The sequence below is a fragment of the Halichoerus grypus genome, chromosome 5 (assembly GCF_964656455.1).
Source record: "Halichoerus grypus chromosome 5, mHalGry1.hap1.1, whole genome shotgun sequence".
In the NCBI taxonomy this organism is placed as follows: Eukaryota; Metazoa; Chordata; class Mammalia; order Carnivora; family Phocidae; genus Halichoerus; species Halichoerus grypus.
The window spans coordinates 154,503,202-154,519,462 of NC_135716.1; the positions used below are offsets into that span (position 1 = coordinate 154,503,202).

General features: G+C 46.8%; 1 protein-coding gene across 3 annotated transcripts; it reads right to left on the minus strand.

Annotated features, from left to right (window-relative positions):
* Positions 1-4,994: 4,994 nt before the first annotated feature.
* On the minus strand, positions 4,995-13,617 carry CFAP144 (cilia and flagella associated protein 144). Of its 3 annotated transcripts, none has more exons than XM_036073447.2 (4): positions 13,367-13,616; positions 10,118-10,177; positions 8,057-8,160; positions 4,995-5,176 (listed from the first exon to the last, which is right to left on the minus strand). In XM_036073447.2, the coding sequence occupies exons 1-4, from the start codon at positions 13,497-13,499 to the stop codon at positions 5,066-5,068; spliced, it is 408 nt and encodes a 135-aa protein (XP_035929340.1). In that variant the 5' UTR covers positions 13,500-13,616; the 3' UTR covers positions 4,995-5,065. The 3 variants fall into 3 exon arrangements, with proteins under 3 accessions (XP_035929340.1, XP_035929342.1, XP_035929341.2); XM_036073448.2 differs by having other exon boundaries at positions 5,033-5,294; positions 13,367-13,617; XM_036073449.2 differs by lacking the exon at positions 8,057-8,160 and having other exon boundaries at positions 13,344-13,617.
* Positions 13,618-16,261: the final 2,644 nt, after the last annotated feature.

Sequence of the window (16,261 nt, forward strand, 5' to 3'; positions counted from 1 at the left end):
TTTGGGTTTTCCTCGAGTTAATTATTACTTTGTATTTTTCTGTATGCCTAATTTTCCTTCTATATCCTTATTTTTCCTTAGACGCATGTCATTTTATCCACCTTATATATTCCTGCTCCAACCTAGGTCTGTCATACAGCTCTCACCCTGTCTCTTCTAGACCATCTAGATTGGACCCACTATTTCCTGGAATCCATTCCCGTCTTAGCTTATGCCTTCTTTTGCCGTGTACCATCTTCTAGTATCTTCCTAGGAAAGGGAACTTGGGAACTCCTACATTTCGGCAGTTGCCTTTAGTCTGGCTGGTGGAGTTTTCCTGAGGATGTGAGAAGTTGCTGCCATTCCTTCTCTTTCTTCTCTCTGGAAGCTTTTCTTCCAGCAATCTGAAATTCCATGATGACATGCCTTGGTGTGGGCCTGTTTTTATTCTTTGGTTAGGGTATTTGGAAGGATGCTGGATCTTCAGTTCTGGCAAATTTTATTGGATAGCTTCTCCCTATTTTCTTTGTTCTAATTCTGGAGTTTCTGTTAGTCACATTTTGAATCCCTTCTGATGATCTAAGTTTGTATTTTAGTTCCACTTTAGGGAAAAGATTTCTTTGGTTCTTTTTTCTAATCATCTAGTGAATATTTATTTTGGCTTTCATCTTCCATTTTATCCCCTAAGAGTTCTTTATTCTATTATCTTAGAATGTGAATTGTAATTTTGGTTTTTTAAGACTTTTCTTCTGTTCCTTTCATTCTGTTTCCTTGGGTTTCCCCCAGCCCCTCCCTGTGCATTATGATACCCCTTTTTCATGTTGAGCCGTGTGGAAGTCAAGAGCCAGACTGCTGGGTTTAACACCTGTTTCTACTGCTTACCTGCTGTCTGACCCTGGGCGTTGTGTTAATTTTTTTGTGCTATCTCATCTCTGTATAGACATGAGTCTAGAGAGAGTCTACTAAATACAGTTTCTGTCCGCGTTAAGTGAGTTAACATATGTAAAATGCTTAGAACATTGCCTGCCATATGGTAAGAGCTTATACCTGCTTGGAATTATTTTGCCTGGGGGCTTTTCATAATGTCTGAGCCTTGGTGGTACATATTTGAGAGGTACTCAAATGCTGTCTGGAAGCTAGGCATAGGTGGGACATGGGTGGGCAGGCCACGTTGCATGTTAGGTTTTACTCTGTGTTGATAGGGTAGGAAGTTTACCTGCCCTCCCTTTCTCCATTCCAGTTTAGAAACCATACTTTAAGGAGGCTGGAAATACCTGAGAAGTGTACATTTTTAAGCAGAAAAAATGATTTATTTTCACATTGTTTCCTTTCTTGTAGCATCATTGGTGTATAAAATTTCTCGTTCCATATAATTCTTTCTGGTACCAAAAGAATGAATTTAGGGGCGCCTGGGTGGCTCAGTTGGTTAAGCAACTGCCTTCGGCTCAGGTCATGATCCTGGAGTCCCGGGATCGAGTCCCACATCGGGCTCCCTGCTCGGCAGGGAGTCTGCTTCTCCCTCTGACCCTCCTCCCTCTCACTCCCTCTCATGCTCTCTGTCTCTCGTTCTCTCTCTCGCAAATAAATAAAATCTTAAAAAAAAAAATTAAAAAAAAAAAAAAAAAAAAGAATGAATTTAGTTTTTGTAAACTAATTTCAGTTAACAAAATTCTGAGTGAACAGGTCATGTGTTCAGAAGACCAAAATGTTTTACCCTGACCTATTTTTGACAATCTACAATATTAGTGGATGGGGTAATGTATAGTAATTCAAATAAGGAGCCTCAGAATCAGTTCAAGACTTTGGATTATGTGTGGAACATATTGAGAGTTTTAAGAAAGGAGAACACAGGTTAACAGTTCACACTGGTAAGGCCAAAAGTAAGTCATTACTGCTAGTACCTTTAAAGAATTTGAAAACTTGTACCTACCTTTCTTCCTTTTCTTTTTTTTCTTGGATAGCAAATGGAATCACTTTCCTCAATTTCAGAGATATACTTCATAGAAGTCCTTTATGTCACCTCCTCTACCATATCAGCCCACAAAGTATCACCAGGGTGCAGGCAGAACTATCCCTCCCATTGCATTATATTGCAGTCCCATGCATTGAGACGTAGGTGGGGACCGGGCAGGTCCCAGCGCCAGATACAGGCTGTTCTTGCTTGTGGGTGGATTTCAGCTCTCAAGGTAGCAGTTTCTTGGCAACACTATTCACATTTCAGTGACCCAAGTATTGTTAACCATGAGTAATTGCAGAAAGTAGAAACTTTGCTGCTAGCTCTTCAGGCCACAAATCTCTACCTAAATAACATGCATAATGAGTAGTGAGCAACCATCACTGCGGGTGCGTGGGTGGTGGGTCACTACACATCTTACCCCGTTCACGCGCACATGGCAGAGTGCCCTTGGGCGGCCTCTTCGTCTTCCAGCCATAAACCCACATTTTACAAAAGCAGACAATTGAAAGAGAATCCACCAAGAAAGATGAAAGTAGGACGAATAAATGCAGGCGATAAGGTTGGTAGTAAAATTTGCATAGGACACAAGTGGAGCCATAGGAGAAAAGAGGTGACAAGGGAATGGCGACACTTGCTTTCTGGAGACTCCATACGCAGCCACAAAGGGAGTGAGAGCGAGCTTATCAACGTGATGAGGAACATGACAAAAAGGCTGAAGATGTCCCTGAGGAGGTGACACCCATAGGAAAGTTCACATTAAAGGGGCCTGCGGGGGTATTTTGTAACGTTGAAAGTACAGGTGATAAAATGGTGGAAGCGAATCCAAACTTAGGAGGAAGACAGTTTGCCAACACGCAGAGAGGAAGCTTGCTCCATGTCCTGCACAAGGAAAAAGGCAAGCACTGTTTTTTTATAAGCAAAACACTTGATTCTCAAATATGTTTAATGTTTTAAATTCTAATCTACCAAATGCTAGTTTTATTATTTTTTTCATTTTATGCATTTAACAATAGGAGCTTTTAGTACTTTGATGAACTTTAAAAAATCTCTTCATCATCTTGGATATTGTATTTCGAGGAGAGCATAAAAGGCAGACAGTTGATATGCAGAGATGTGAGTCTAATTCTGATTCTAGTATAAATTATAAAATAGATCAGGTCCCAGGTTCTTTTTCATCACAGAGTTGTTGGCTCTGAAAGTCGTCCCTGCTAGGTCTGTTCCTTTAAATGCAGCACATTCACTTCTTCAGCGTAAGAGAGAGAGTAAGCTGTTACTCTGTACAAGGGCAGTCCTCATTTTGCTCAGTAGCGCAGGACCAGAAAAATGAGCTGCTTGCTGAAATCATGCAAGGGGATCTTAATAAATTTTGACAAAATGTTTTAAAGGTATGGGGGTAGGGAGGGTGCTCAGAGTTTCCATGCCTTTTTCGGGTATGATACCTTCCCAGCACCTTGATGTGTTTGTTCACTAGCCTAGAAGCTCTCCAAACCCTGAGTTTAGGGGTTTTTATTTATTTATTTATTTTTAAAGATTTTATTTATTTATTTGACAGAGAGAGAGCGAGTGAGAGAGGGAACACAAGCAGGAGGAGCGGGAGAGGGAGAAGCAGGTTTCCTGCAGAGCAGGAAGCCCGATGAGGGGCTCGATCCTAGGACCCTGAGATCATGACCTGGGCCGAAGGCAGGCGCTTAACAACTGAGCCACCCAGGCACCCCGTTTAGGGGTTCTTAATGGAGGTTTCACTATGTAGGCATGATTGATTAAGTCACTGACCACTGTTGATGGTCCATCTTCTGTCCCTCTTCCCTCCCCAGAGGTGGGGGTGGGGCTAAACTTCCAAGTTTCTCATCAAGATTTGGTCTTTCTGGTGAGCAGCCCCCATTCTGAAGCTATCTAGAGGCTGCTAAGAGTTGCCTCATTAGAATAAAAGGTGTCCCTATCACCTCTAAGGAAATGACATGGGATTTAGGAGCTTTGTGTCAGGAATGGGGGACAAAGGCATAGATCTATGATAGCACAGGTCACCTCCTGGTGTTTGACCACAGATCCCTTATAGCAAAAGGGCACATTTCTAGATGCACAAGTAGTCATTAATGATTAATAATTCATCACATTGTATGAAAATGTCTCCCGGGGCAAGGTCACTCAGATTTGCAGACTTCCATTAGATCTTGTCAGGTTCCAAAAGCAGGAGTGATCACAGCAATCTATGGCTTCAACCTCTCAGGCATAACTCACAACAGCCCAATGCAAGAGCTACACGGAGCAAGGTGTGGGTGGGTGCGGGGCTCCCGGGTGCTCTGGGGTGCTCCCCCCTCCCAGCACCTCCATGCGCTCACCAGCCCTGAGTTCCGTGCCTCTTTCTCTATGGGACCTCCCAATGGTACTACATGGGGTGGGGGGAGGTGGGGGCCTTTTCTTTAGAGCCATTTCATTTTTCCAGAGAGGAACCTGCCAGCTTCGGTCCCAGGGTAGAAACGCAATGTACTTGTGGGCTAGGGGTTCAGCCTTCCTTTGACAGATTTTCATTGCTTGTAGCCTCACACCTCACTCCTACCCTATGTTTTATGCACTGGCCCTGAGCCCTGGGCTTTCCCCGTTTCTCCAAGAGTAGACCTCCAGTATGGGAGATGCTCCATGCCTGGCTGGTGTGTGGGGAGAGGATCTCCCTCCCAATGTCCGTTTTCGGTTCCCTGCTTCACAGCCCCCTCTCTCCAAGTCCTGAACCTCTCTCCAGGGCTCTGTGTTCTGAGGTGTCCCATTCAGTGTGTCCTATCTGTGGTTTCCTTACCTTCCTCCATCAACTTTCCATCTTTGAAATATGTCTTCAGTCTTCTTGGATGCTGATGTTCCTCTCCCATTCTCTCTGTTGTGCGCTCATATGTTTTTGTCTCTTTTATTGTCCTTTATTGGGGTCTGGAGAGGCAGAGGGAATATTGTATGCATCTTAACCTGAAATTCTGCCACTAGTTTATAAGATCAAGGATTTGAAGCAGTGGATGTGGGCAGAAAGGAGAAATGTGAGACTCAGCTAGGAAGAGTCAGACTGATGCTTGAAAGTAATCTTTATTCATCCGAGCAGCACACAGGTTTGGTATTAAAGACAGGGCCACCGTCAGCGCTGGAAGACTACTTGTGGCGATCATCTTCTCCCAAGCTCCACATTTTAGCCTTGTACAGCGTGATATCATTGTAGACCCTGAAGTGGTTCAGCCTGCGGTCATCACGTTCCGGGTTGACCTAGAGAGGAGAACGCAGGCATCAGAAGGAAACCTCAGCGGAGGTGGGACGAGCTGGGTTCGACGTCGGATGGACCTGGGCTCGAATGTGTGGCCTCCAGTGTGTCTCCTTGCACAACCTTGTTTGGGAAATGGAAATGCCAGCATTTACATCAAAATAGTTGTAACCTAGGCAGAGTTGCTGCACCTCCCTTTCCCACACCTGCCTTGGAGGCCACACCTCTGGACTCTTGGTCCCCATGGAATGGAAGCTCCAGGACGGCGGCTGTTCTATGTTTCAGTCGCTGCTTATCTCTAACACCTAGAACAGTATCCAGCACACCCTAGGGGTTCAGGACACATTTGTGGAATGAAAGAATGGATGCTGTTGATGTGGTTACACAGAGAACTAAGGGCAAGCACTCTGACATAAATTGTATAGAAGCTCTAAGATGAACTTAGGCAATTAAAGGATACATCTTCATCAGATGTTACTAGGAGAGCAGAAGCTGAGAGGTATTTGAGTGCGGCTTCCCCAGTGTCCCAATATTGGGATTGGGGTTTTCTGCTTGTCCAGGGTGAGGATCTGCTAGGGGGCAGGGAGCTCTGAGTTAAATTCGGGCTGATCAAGCCTCTTTTGCCCCCAGTCATATCACTCTGAACCTCCGGCTTAATTAACTGTTATGGTTGCATGACACCTGGATCTAACTTTGGGGGGTACACTTTCTTACTCTGCCACCAGCGCCATCTGACAGCACTGTCCCTACATTTGTGACGAGGAACAGGCTTGGCATATTCGTAGACCCTTTGCAACTCCACAGCGATGGCTGACCCGCTGGCACACACTGTCGCTTATCTGCAAGGCCTAGGAGGGCTGGAGCAGGGCAGGGTGGCCAGGGCACCCTCACTGGCCCTTCCTGTTATGGCCATCTGAGCCTGCCGTGAGATATGCTGGTCACAGATGCATTTCCACATGCACACTCTGTCCCCACGGGAGCCAGGCCTTTCCTCTTTAAGAAAATGAAGAATAGTGAGTTAAATTATTTGCGCTTTGTAATATTTTTTGAAGTTGCTTAATTATCTAATTCGGATAATTTATCTTTCCCTTCACAACCCTCCAGCCCCGCCCTTATTCACTGTAAGTCAGTCCCCCACCCATCCTCCTCCTCTGTCCCTTGGAGCATTGCTCTTTTTAGACTCCGTCACCCTGTGAGGGTGGGGTGCGCCCGCTGGACCCACTTCCTGTGTCCCAGTCTCCCAGTCTCCGCTCTCCAGGGTGAGGCCTCACATCTGAAGAGGAGCTGTTGTAAAGGAGCAGCTTCTTTCTGAGCCTCCCTCCCTCCCTCCCTCCCTCCTTATTACTGAGCTATTTACTCCAATCTCCCTGCAGTAGCCCTCCGGCAGAGCCCCGTGCCCCAGCCTAGAGCTGTATAAATGGGTGAGAAGGCCAGGCCCCGCAGTAGAAAGGTAAGACCTACAGGATGTGGGCAGTTCTTGGGAAGGGTGCACGCTCAGTAGAGAAGGACAACTGGGATCAAGACAAGGGGCCAAGAGAAAGAAGCAGGTGCTTGCTCCCTGGTTGGGCTACGAGCTCTCTTTCCTATTCCTCCTCACTTGCATCACAGTAGTCCGCATTTATTGAGCACTTACTATGTGCTGGGCACTGCCCTAAGCAGTTTAGACACATTGTCTCAGTTAATCCCCACAACACACCTTCAGGTGTCAGCATTATTGTTCCCATTTTAAGGTGGGTAAATGGTTGTTGAGAGGTTCAGGTCCCACAGCCAGAAGGTGGTGGAGCTGGGATTTGAACTCAGCTGACTGGCTCCAGAGCCACCACGTTACATTGATCCACGGAACTGAGCTGAATGGTGCGGGAGCCGAGGCATGCGGTGCTCCAGGAGCACACTGGGAAGGTGCCCAGCTCTGCCTGGTGGGGAGTGCGGGGCGCACGTCCCTTCCTGGGGCTTTATAAAGAGGTGACTCCTGAGCAGTCCTGAAGGACGAGGAGGACCCCCCAAGGAGTATAGGCTAGGGTCAGGAGGCAGGCTGCAGGAGCAGTCTACGTAAGGACACAGGGCATGCAAGACCTTGGTGCCTTTGAGGGAATGCAGGAAGTTCTGATATAGCTGAGGAAGAGCGTCTCCAGCTTCACATCAGGTGCCAAATACACAGATGGACTAAAAGCCAAGTGTTAAGAAGATACGACAACTTGGAGAAAAATCTAAAAGGAAAGCTAGTCACTTGGCAACTCTGGATATCGAAGGTTTTCCTAAGCAAGGCACAAACCCCAGAAACCTGATGTAATAGGCTGGCACATCTGACTCAAAAACTAAAGCAGTCTATGTGATAAAAGACGTGGGCAAGTTAAAAGACAAATGTGGCAGGAAGTCCTTCAAATTGTCTTCGTACCAGAAGCCTATCTCCTTGGGGGGTGATAACGTGCTGATGATCCATTTCCCAGGCTCCTCGCAGCTACCGGTACGTTTCCAGGACAACGAGGGGCATGTTGTTACCAGCGTTCCCATTTCACAGATAAGGGGATGGAACTCTGTGAGGCTCCGTGACGTGCCCAAGACCACCCTCCTAGTAACGGGCAGAGCAGACTCAGGCAGGCAGTCGCCAGCGGGCTTTGTTCGGTCCACACCTACACAGCGTCTGCCATGTGTTAGGCACTCTTCGAAGCACCTTACGAACACCACCTCATTCTGTAATATCTGGACTATCTCCATGTTACACTGAGGAAACAGAGTCACAGAAGAGCTCAGTGACTTACCCAGGGTCACACAGCTTATAAGTGGCAGCCAGCGCTCAGACCCAGGCAGTCGGGCCTCATACACTGTTCTCTTAACCACACACTCTGTTTCCTCTGTGCTTCCTAAGTAAAAGGAGCCACACTTACCAAGGGCTCTGAGTCCCATCCGATTTCCTGGCTTTCAGTCTGTGTCTCTGTGTATTTCTTCCTTGGCCCATGAGCAGCATGGTGGATAAGATTTAGAAACCTGGCTGGGAGATGATGCATGAGTTATGAAAGAGGCAGGCTTGGACCAACAGCTCCTGTGCCCCTTACTCAGGCCACAGCCTGCCTCAGAGACACAGCCCTGGGCCTCGGGGGCCTGCCAAGGCCTTGCAAGCCTCATCTTTCCACAAATACTGGTTGAGCACAAACTGTGCCAGGCGTTCTTCCGGACCCCAGGGGTAGAACAGCGTGTGACGGACACGGTCCCTGCTCTCCTGGAGCTTGTGGTCTAGGTGGGGTGACGGCGGGCACCATACCCAAGGGGACAAACAAATCCGACAGCGATGCCAGTTGTGAAGGAGGAGGACGCAAAGGGGCACAAAGAGGCAGGGGTGGCTACTTGAGACCAGGATCTGGATGCCAAGCAGGAGCCAGCCCTGAGACCGAGGCAGAGGAAAAGCACAGTACAGGCAGCAAGAACAAAGGCCCTGAGGCACGAGCAAGCTGGGCCAACGTGGCTGCGGCGGAGTGAGGAGGAGGGCCGTCAGAAGGCCAGATCCTCCGTACTGCTATAGGTATGGCTGCCAACCCCACGCCTCTCTGTAACTGCAGAGTCTGAGGACTTCCAAAGGTTTCATTTTAAATTTCCACCCTATCACGTCTCAATGTGAGAGAGGCAGTTTGACAACGGGAAGAACCTGGGCTTCCTAGTCAGACATTCCTGGCCCTTCTGCTACTAGCCTGACGGGTAGTTTAACTTCTCTGGGCCTCACTCTGCTCATCTGGAAAATGGGGAGATATCCAGAGTTGCCAAGTGACAATATCCACCTCAGCAAGATGACTGAGAATGAAGGACCTGGCCCCGGGCTGAGCTTATCCATAATATAAGCAGTTAGCAATACACTCCTGGCTCGCTTTCGGGTCCCTCGCTGCCTGTTACTCTCCTCATCACTGCAAGGCCCCAGCTCCTCTCCTTTCCTCCAGCTGGGCTGGTCGCCTCACCACAGATAACATCCTTACTTCCTCTGACGATGCTCTATGAGTCTATCCACTTGTCTGTCTCCGCTACGCTCTGAGATCCTCCCGCCTCCTGCCCACCCCACCTTCCTACCCTGTCGTCCTATATAAACCTTACATCTTTCCTCCATCAAATTCTACTCTAAGGTGGGGAGGGAGGCGAGCTTTCCAGGAAGGGTAGGGCTTCCATCAAATACCTCTCTTCCATCGGTCCTGAGCGTGGCCCACCCACTTGGATACCAGAGCCATCCCCACTACCTGCCTTCCTGGGCCATGCTGCTGTCTCTCATTTCTGTGCCTTTCCATATAACTCAGAATATCCTTCTGGTCTTCTATACCTGACCTACTCCACCTCAGCCTATTATCACCTCCTCCAAGAAGACTTCCCAGAACTCCACGGCCTCTCTAGGGCACCTGTTTTCTCTGTTGTTGCCATCCCAATTTTACTTTCTATTTACTCGTCTGTCTCCTTCACTGCGGTATGAGGTCTGCACTTCCCCCACCCCCCCGCCCCATCAGAGTGACTGTCTCATGTAATAATGAAAGTAATAGCATTTCCTGATCACCATGTACGATACTGTTCTATACTCTGAGTACCTGCTTTATTTTGTTTAATCCTCACAACAACGTGAGAGATAGGTTCAGGGAGGTTAAAACCTGCCTGAAGTCACATGGTTAATGAGTGGTAGAACCAGGATTTGAACTCCATTAAAATGACTTCAGAGCCTCTGCTTGTAACAGCAAAATGTTTGATGAATGAATATATGAATGCACTGTTAAGGCCATTAGGAGTACATTTCTTGGCTTGACAGTCAATGAATTGGCCGTATGGTTGGATATGTCAGTCTCCTGTGAGCTTCACAAGTGTGAGTCCAGTTTCCAGATGATCAAAGTGTTGCCCCAAGGTAACACTACCCTGACAGCTCTCTCCAGCCCCCTGCTTATCTGTGCTCTCTCTCAGTGGTGTTCACAAAGCCTGGGACTTACCATCTGCGGGTTCCTCCAGGTTATCGTGCCAAGACATGGGCTTTCTGGTGATTGTGTGAACTAGAGAAAAACAGCATCATAGGTTCACGTTAAAACATTAACGCCCCACCCTCTTGAAGACTACCTGAGCCAGACACCTGCTGAGCATTTTCTGAGTGTCTGCCACATGTCAGGTATTGTGCTGGGCACTTGGGAATAAGGCTCTCAAGGACCTCACAATCCAGAGTGGCACTGTCCAGGACAGTGGCCACCAGCCACATGTGGCTACTTGAATTTGAATAGTTAAAATTAAATACACTTAGAAATCCATTCCATAGGCACACTAGCCACATTTCAAGTGCTCAGTGGCCACATGGGGCTAATGGCCCCCATTTTGGACAGCACAGATACAAAACATTTCATTGTTGCAGAATGTTCTCTCAAACAGCTGGTCTACAAGGATGCAGACAGACCAGGCAGCCAAACAAGGTTAGACACACGGTGATATATCCCCTGAAGGCTATGTGATAGCAGAGGGGCAGAATCCAGAGACATCCATTCAACTCATAATTACTGATGCCCAGGAGACCGGGCTGTAAACAGAGGAGGTTCCTGTACTCCCTGAGCTTCTATTTGTGGTGACAGACATAAACGAATAAATACCTGGGCAAAAGTAAGTGAGCTGTAGAACAATAAAGCATGTTACATGGGTAGAGAGTTGATGGTGGGGTGGGAGTGGGGGTGACAGGTCCCTAAGGGCATTAGAGCAGAGTTCCAAATAAAGTGAAGGAATGTGCTGTGTGAGCAGAGCTCCAAATAAAGTGAGGGAATCCAAGAGTGAGCTTGGTGGGTTTGAGAAACATCGAGAAGGCCAGAGTAATTCCATGAAGTGAGCTAGGTGGAGGCTAGTAGGAAATGAGCAGAGGCCAGAAGGAACCAGTGGTCTCCAAAGTGATTTTTTTTTTAATTTTATTGTTATGTTAATCCCCATACATTACATCATTAGTTTTAGATGTAGTGTTCCATGATTCATTGTTTGTGCATAACACCCAGTGCTCCATGCAGAACGTGCCCTCCTCAATACCCATCACCAGGCTAACCCATCCCCCCACCCCCCTCCCCTCTAGAACCCTCAGTTTGTTTTTCAGAGTCCATCGTCTCTCATGGTTCTTCTCCCCCTCCGATTTCCCCCCCTTCATTCTTCCCCTCCTGCTACATTCTTCTTCTTCTTTTTTTCTTTCTTAACATATATTGCATTATCCAAAGTGATTTTTTACCTCAGACTCCTACCAGTAAAAAACTTCTGAGCACACACCTAGTACATGTGTATTTATATGTTCTCTATGTACTATGAGTAGTATAATTTCTTTCTTTATACCTAAAAGTAAACATAAATACAAATTCTAGTAGAAATATGAGTTCTAATTCTAATACTTCCTCACTTTACCCCAATGGATCACACTAATCATGTGCCCAAGGGACATGAGCTGGGAGACCTAGAAAGCCTGAATGTTGCCTGAAGGGATTATTTAAATTGTGGTAATGGACCAAGTTTAAACAGAATTGACCTTTAATTTGTTTTCCTGAAATTGGTTGGGAGCTCCAGAGGAAAGCCAGGTTAGTTATGAGCAAAATGACGACATTACATTTTCTGTGCTCTCACCACACCCCCCCCCACACACACAAGCACACACACATACACACAGGGTAACTCTGTGAGATGGGTATGCTACTTAGCTTGACTGTTGTAAGCATTTCACTGTATATGTATATCAAAATATCATGTTGTACATCTTAAATATATACAATTTTTATCTAGAAAGGGACATTACATTTTCTCTACAGAGCTGAGCTGCAGTGGACTATAGTTAATTAGGCCCAGAAGTTGGGAGAGAAGTTCTGGAAGAAGAAACAATGATTATGAAGGTAACAAGATGGGGAAAGGTGCGATATATTTAGGAAATCCATTTATTTAGACATGGTGGGAGAGAAGGGAGCTCGTGGCCGGCGCAGAGTAGGCACTAAAATATTTATTAAAGGAGCAGTGTGTGGCTGGAGAGGGGAGTCCTGATGAGGCCAGGTGGGCGGCAGAGCCCGATCCACGGGGATCTTATACACTGAGCAGATTAAACCTCAGTTCAGAAGCTGTGGGCCACTGAGGGTTACAGAGGGACTGGGGAGATCGAACTCACTTTTAGCATAGCTCCAGCCAGCAGTGGTGTAGGGGAGAGTGGGCTTGGAGGAAGAGAGTAGTTAGGAGCGCATCAGATCAGTGCAGACTGAAGTGAGGAGGGCCCTGCTGAGGCTTGGCAGGGATGCTGGAGAGAGAGGTGGACTCAGGCCCTATTTGGGCGGGGGGGGGGGGGAAGTAAGTGAGGAGAGGTGGAGATGCTTCCACATGCACCATAGCCTCTCACTGAGGTCACATCACTGGAAGGGTCAGGTGAGAGAAATGTTAAGGAATAACCAGGACTGTGACCACTTCGACGTGTGCAGTGAGGAAGAGACTGAGGATGACTTCTAGGCTTCTAACTTGGGAGAGAAAAAAATTGCAGTACCTTCTGCTCAAACAAGATACTCTGAAATAGCAGCAGGTGGGGGAGAGGTGCAAGATGCCCCCAGTTTTCCAACTGGTGAGTTTAAGGTATCCATGTGTTGTCCAGGGGAAGAGAGCTGGGCGGTGGTTGGGGTGTGGGTCTGGGGCCGGTGATTTGAGACCCGGTGGCCTTCAGGGGCAGCTCATGCTACAGGACCAGATGCAACTGCCCAAGGAATGTGCCAGGTGAGGAGTGGGGGCAGGGCCGTTTTATCAGGGGGGCACTATGAGCCCTGAGTCCACCACCCCTGAACTTCCCAAACATCTAAGACAATATGAGAAGCCTGGAAAAACAAACAACTAGCTTATTAACAAACACAACTAGCTTATTAACAACAAACCAAAACACAAACAGCAAAACGAAACACAAAACCCTACAAAATATAATTTTTTCGAAAGCAGAATTTTAAAAAGCCTTTCAAACTTTTGACAAAAATACTATTTAATCGCGGTATGTGTGCATTTTAATATATTAAAGTATTTGATGGGATGCGGCGCGAGACCTTCCGCACCGCCCGCCGAGTCAGAGTCCCGAAATCTAGGGAGGGGGGCGAGGTCAGAGAAGGCGTCTCCTACTGTGCTCCATCCCGCATCCCCGCCCTGCACCCCCACGGCCCACCCTTCCCGGGGGGCGCCCACCCTGTCCCCTACCTCCGCCCCGGGGCGCCCCTCACCCTTGCGGAGGGGATTCACGTGATACTGTGTGTAGAGTTTCTGGGTTCGAAGCTCTTTGAGGTATAATTCCCGCAGGATCTGGTTCTGATGGACCTCATCTGGGATCACCTTCTCCTTTTGGCGTCCGGCCATGGCTTTGGCGGTGCCCGGTGCGGTCCTGCTCCTTCTCACTGCCCTCCGGACGCTGGCCCGGCTGGGGGGAGGGCGGACAGGGCGGAGCGCCGTCTCCAGGCAACGGCGTCCCACGCTGTCTCCCAGCAACAGCGTCCCGGATTACAGCCTCCCTTCGACCCCCTCCGGGCCGCCCATCCCACCCCCACTTCCAGAACCTTAGTTCTTACCCCGCTTCCTTCCGAAGCCCGAAGCTCAAAGCCGGAAGCCCGAAGCCCGAAGCCCGACGACTCACCTTCCCCAGCCTCAAGATCCTCGTTACTAGGATGGCCGCTGCATACGGCCAGGAGAGGGCACACGTCCAGCAGCAGACCCAGGAGGTAATGGACTGGATTGGACCTCACCTTGGACAGTCATTTCCTGAGAAAGATTTGGGAAGGAGTCAGAAACCTCTCCCATTTTATTTTATTTTATTTTTTATCTCTCCCTCTGATTTCATCTTTTTTAAATTATTTTTTTTAATTTTATTTTATTATGTTATGTTAATCACCATACATTACATCATTAGTTTTTGATGTAGTGTTCCATGATTCATTGTTTGTGTATAACACCCAGTGCTCCATGCAGAACGTGCCCTCTTTAATACCCATCACCAGGCTAACCCATCCCCCCACCCCCTCCCCTCTAGAACCCTCAGTTTGTTTCTCAGAGTCCGTAGTCTCTCATGGTTCGTCTCCCCCTCCAATTTCCACCCCTCCTTCATTTTTTCCCTTCTTACTTTTTTTTTTTTTTAACATATAATGTATTATTTGTTTCAGCGGTACAGGTCTGTGATTCATCGGTCTTACACAATTCACAGCATTCACCATAGCACATACCCTCCCCAATGTCTATCACCCAGCCACCCCATCCCTCCCACCCGCCCCCACTCCAGCAACCCTCAGTTTCTTTCCTGAGATTAAGAATTCCTCATATCAGTGAGATCATATGATACATGTCTTTCTCTGATTGACTTATTTCGCTTAGCATAATACCCTCTAGTTCTGTCCGCTTTGTTGCAAATGGCAAGATTTTGGGTTTTTTTGATGGCTGCATAATATTCCATTGTATATATATACCGCATCTTCTTTATCCATTCATCTGTTGATGGACATCTTAGCTCTTTCCATAGTTTGGCTATTGTGGACATTGCTGCTATAAACATTGGGGTGCACCTACCCCTTCGGATCACTACATTTGTATCTTTGGGGTAAATACCCATTAGTGCAATTGCTGGGTCATAGAGTAGCTCTATTTTCAACTTTTTGAGGAACCTCCATACTGTTTTCCAGAGTGGCTGCACCAGCTTGCATTCCCACCAACAGTGTAGGAGGGATCCCCTTTATCTGCATCCTCGCCAACATCTGTCGTTTCCTGACTTGTTAATTTTAGCCATTCTGACTGGTATGAGGTGGTATCTCATTAAGGTTTTGATTTGGATTTCCCTGATGCAGAGGGATGTTGAACACTTTTTCATGTGTCTGTTGGCCATTTGGAGGTCTTCTTTGGAAAAATATCTGTTCATGTCTTCTGCCCATTTCTTGATTGGATTATTTGTTCTTTGGATGTTGAGTTTGATAAGTTCTTTATACATTTTGGATACTAGCTCTTTATCTGATATGTCATTTGCAAATATCTTCTCCCATTCTGTCCGTTGTCTTTTGGTTTTGTTGACTGTTTCCTTTGCTGTGCAAAAGCTTTTTATCTTGATGAAGTCCCAATAGTTCATTTTTGCCCTTGCTTCCCTTGCCTTTGGCGATGTTTCTAGGAAGAAGTTGCTGCGGCTGAGGTCGAAGAGGTTGCTGCCTGTGTTCTCCTCTAGGATTTTGATGAAACTCCTGCCTCACATTTAGGTTTTTCATCCATTTTGAGTCTCTTTTTGTGGGTGGTGTAAGGAAATGGTCCAGTTTCATTCTTCTGCATGTGACTGTCCAATTTTCCCAACACCGTTTGTTGAAGAGACTGTCTTTTTTCCATTGGACATTCTTTCCTGCTTTGTCGAAGATTCGTTGACCATAGAGTTGAGGGTCCATTTCTGGGCTCTCTATTCTGTTCCATTGATCTATGTGTCTGTTTTTGTGCCAGTACCATACTGTCTTGATGATTATAGCTTTGTAATAGAGCTGGAAGTCTGGAATTGTGATGCCACCAGCTTTGCTTTTCTTTTTCAACATTTCTCTGGCTATTCAGGGTCTTTTCTGGTTCCATACAAATTTTAGGATGATTTGTTCCATTTCTTTGAAAAAAGTTGGTGGTATTTTAATAGGGATTGCATTAAATGTGTAGATTGCTCTAGGTAGCATTGACATCTTCCCAGTATTTTTTCTTCCAATCCATGAGTATGGGATGTTTTTCCATTTCTTTGTGTCTTCCTCAATTTCTTTCATGAGTATTCTATAGTTTTCTGAGTACAGATTCTTTGCCTCTTTGGTTAGATTTATTCCTAGGTATCTTATGGTTTTGGGTGCAATTGTAAATGGGATCAACTCCTTAATTTCTCTTTCTTCTGTCTCACTGTTGGTGTATAGAAATGCCACTGATTTCTGTGCATTGATTTTATATCCTGCCACTTGACTGAATTCCTGTATGAGTTCTAGCAGTTTAGGGGTGGAGTCTTTTGGGTTTCCCACATAAAGTATCATATCATCTGCAAAGAGTGAGAGTTTCACTTCTTCCTTGCCGATTTGGATGCCTTTCATTTCTTTTTGTTGTCTGATTGCTGTGGCTGGGACTTCTAGTACTAT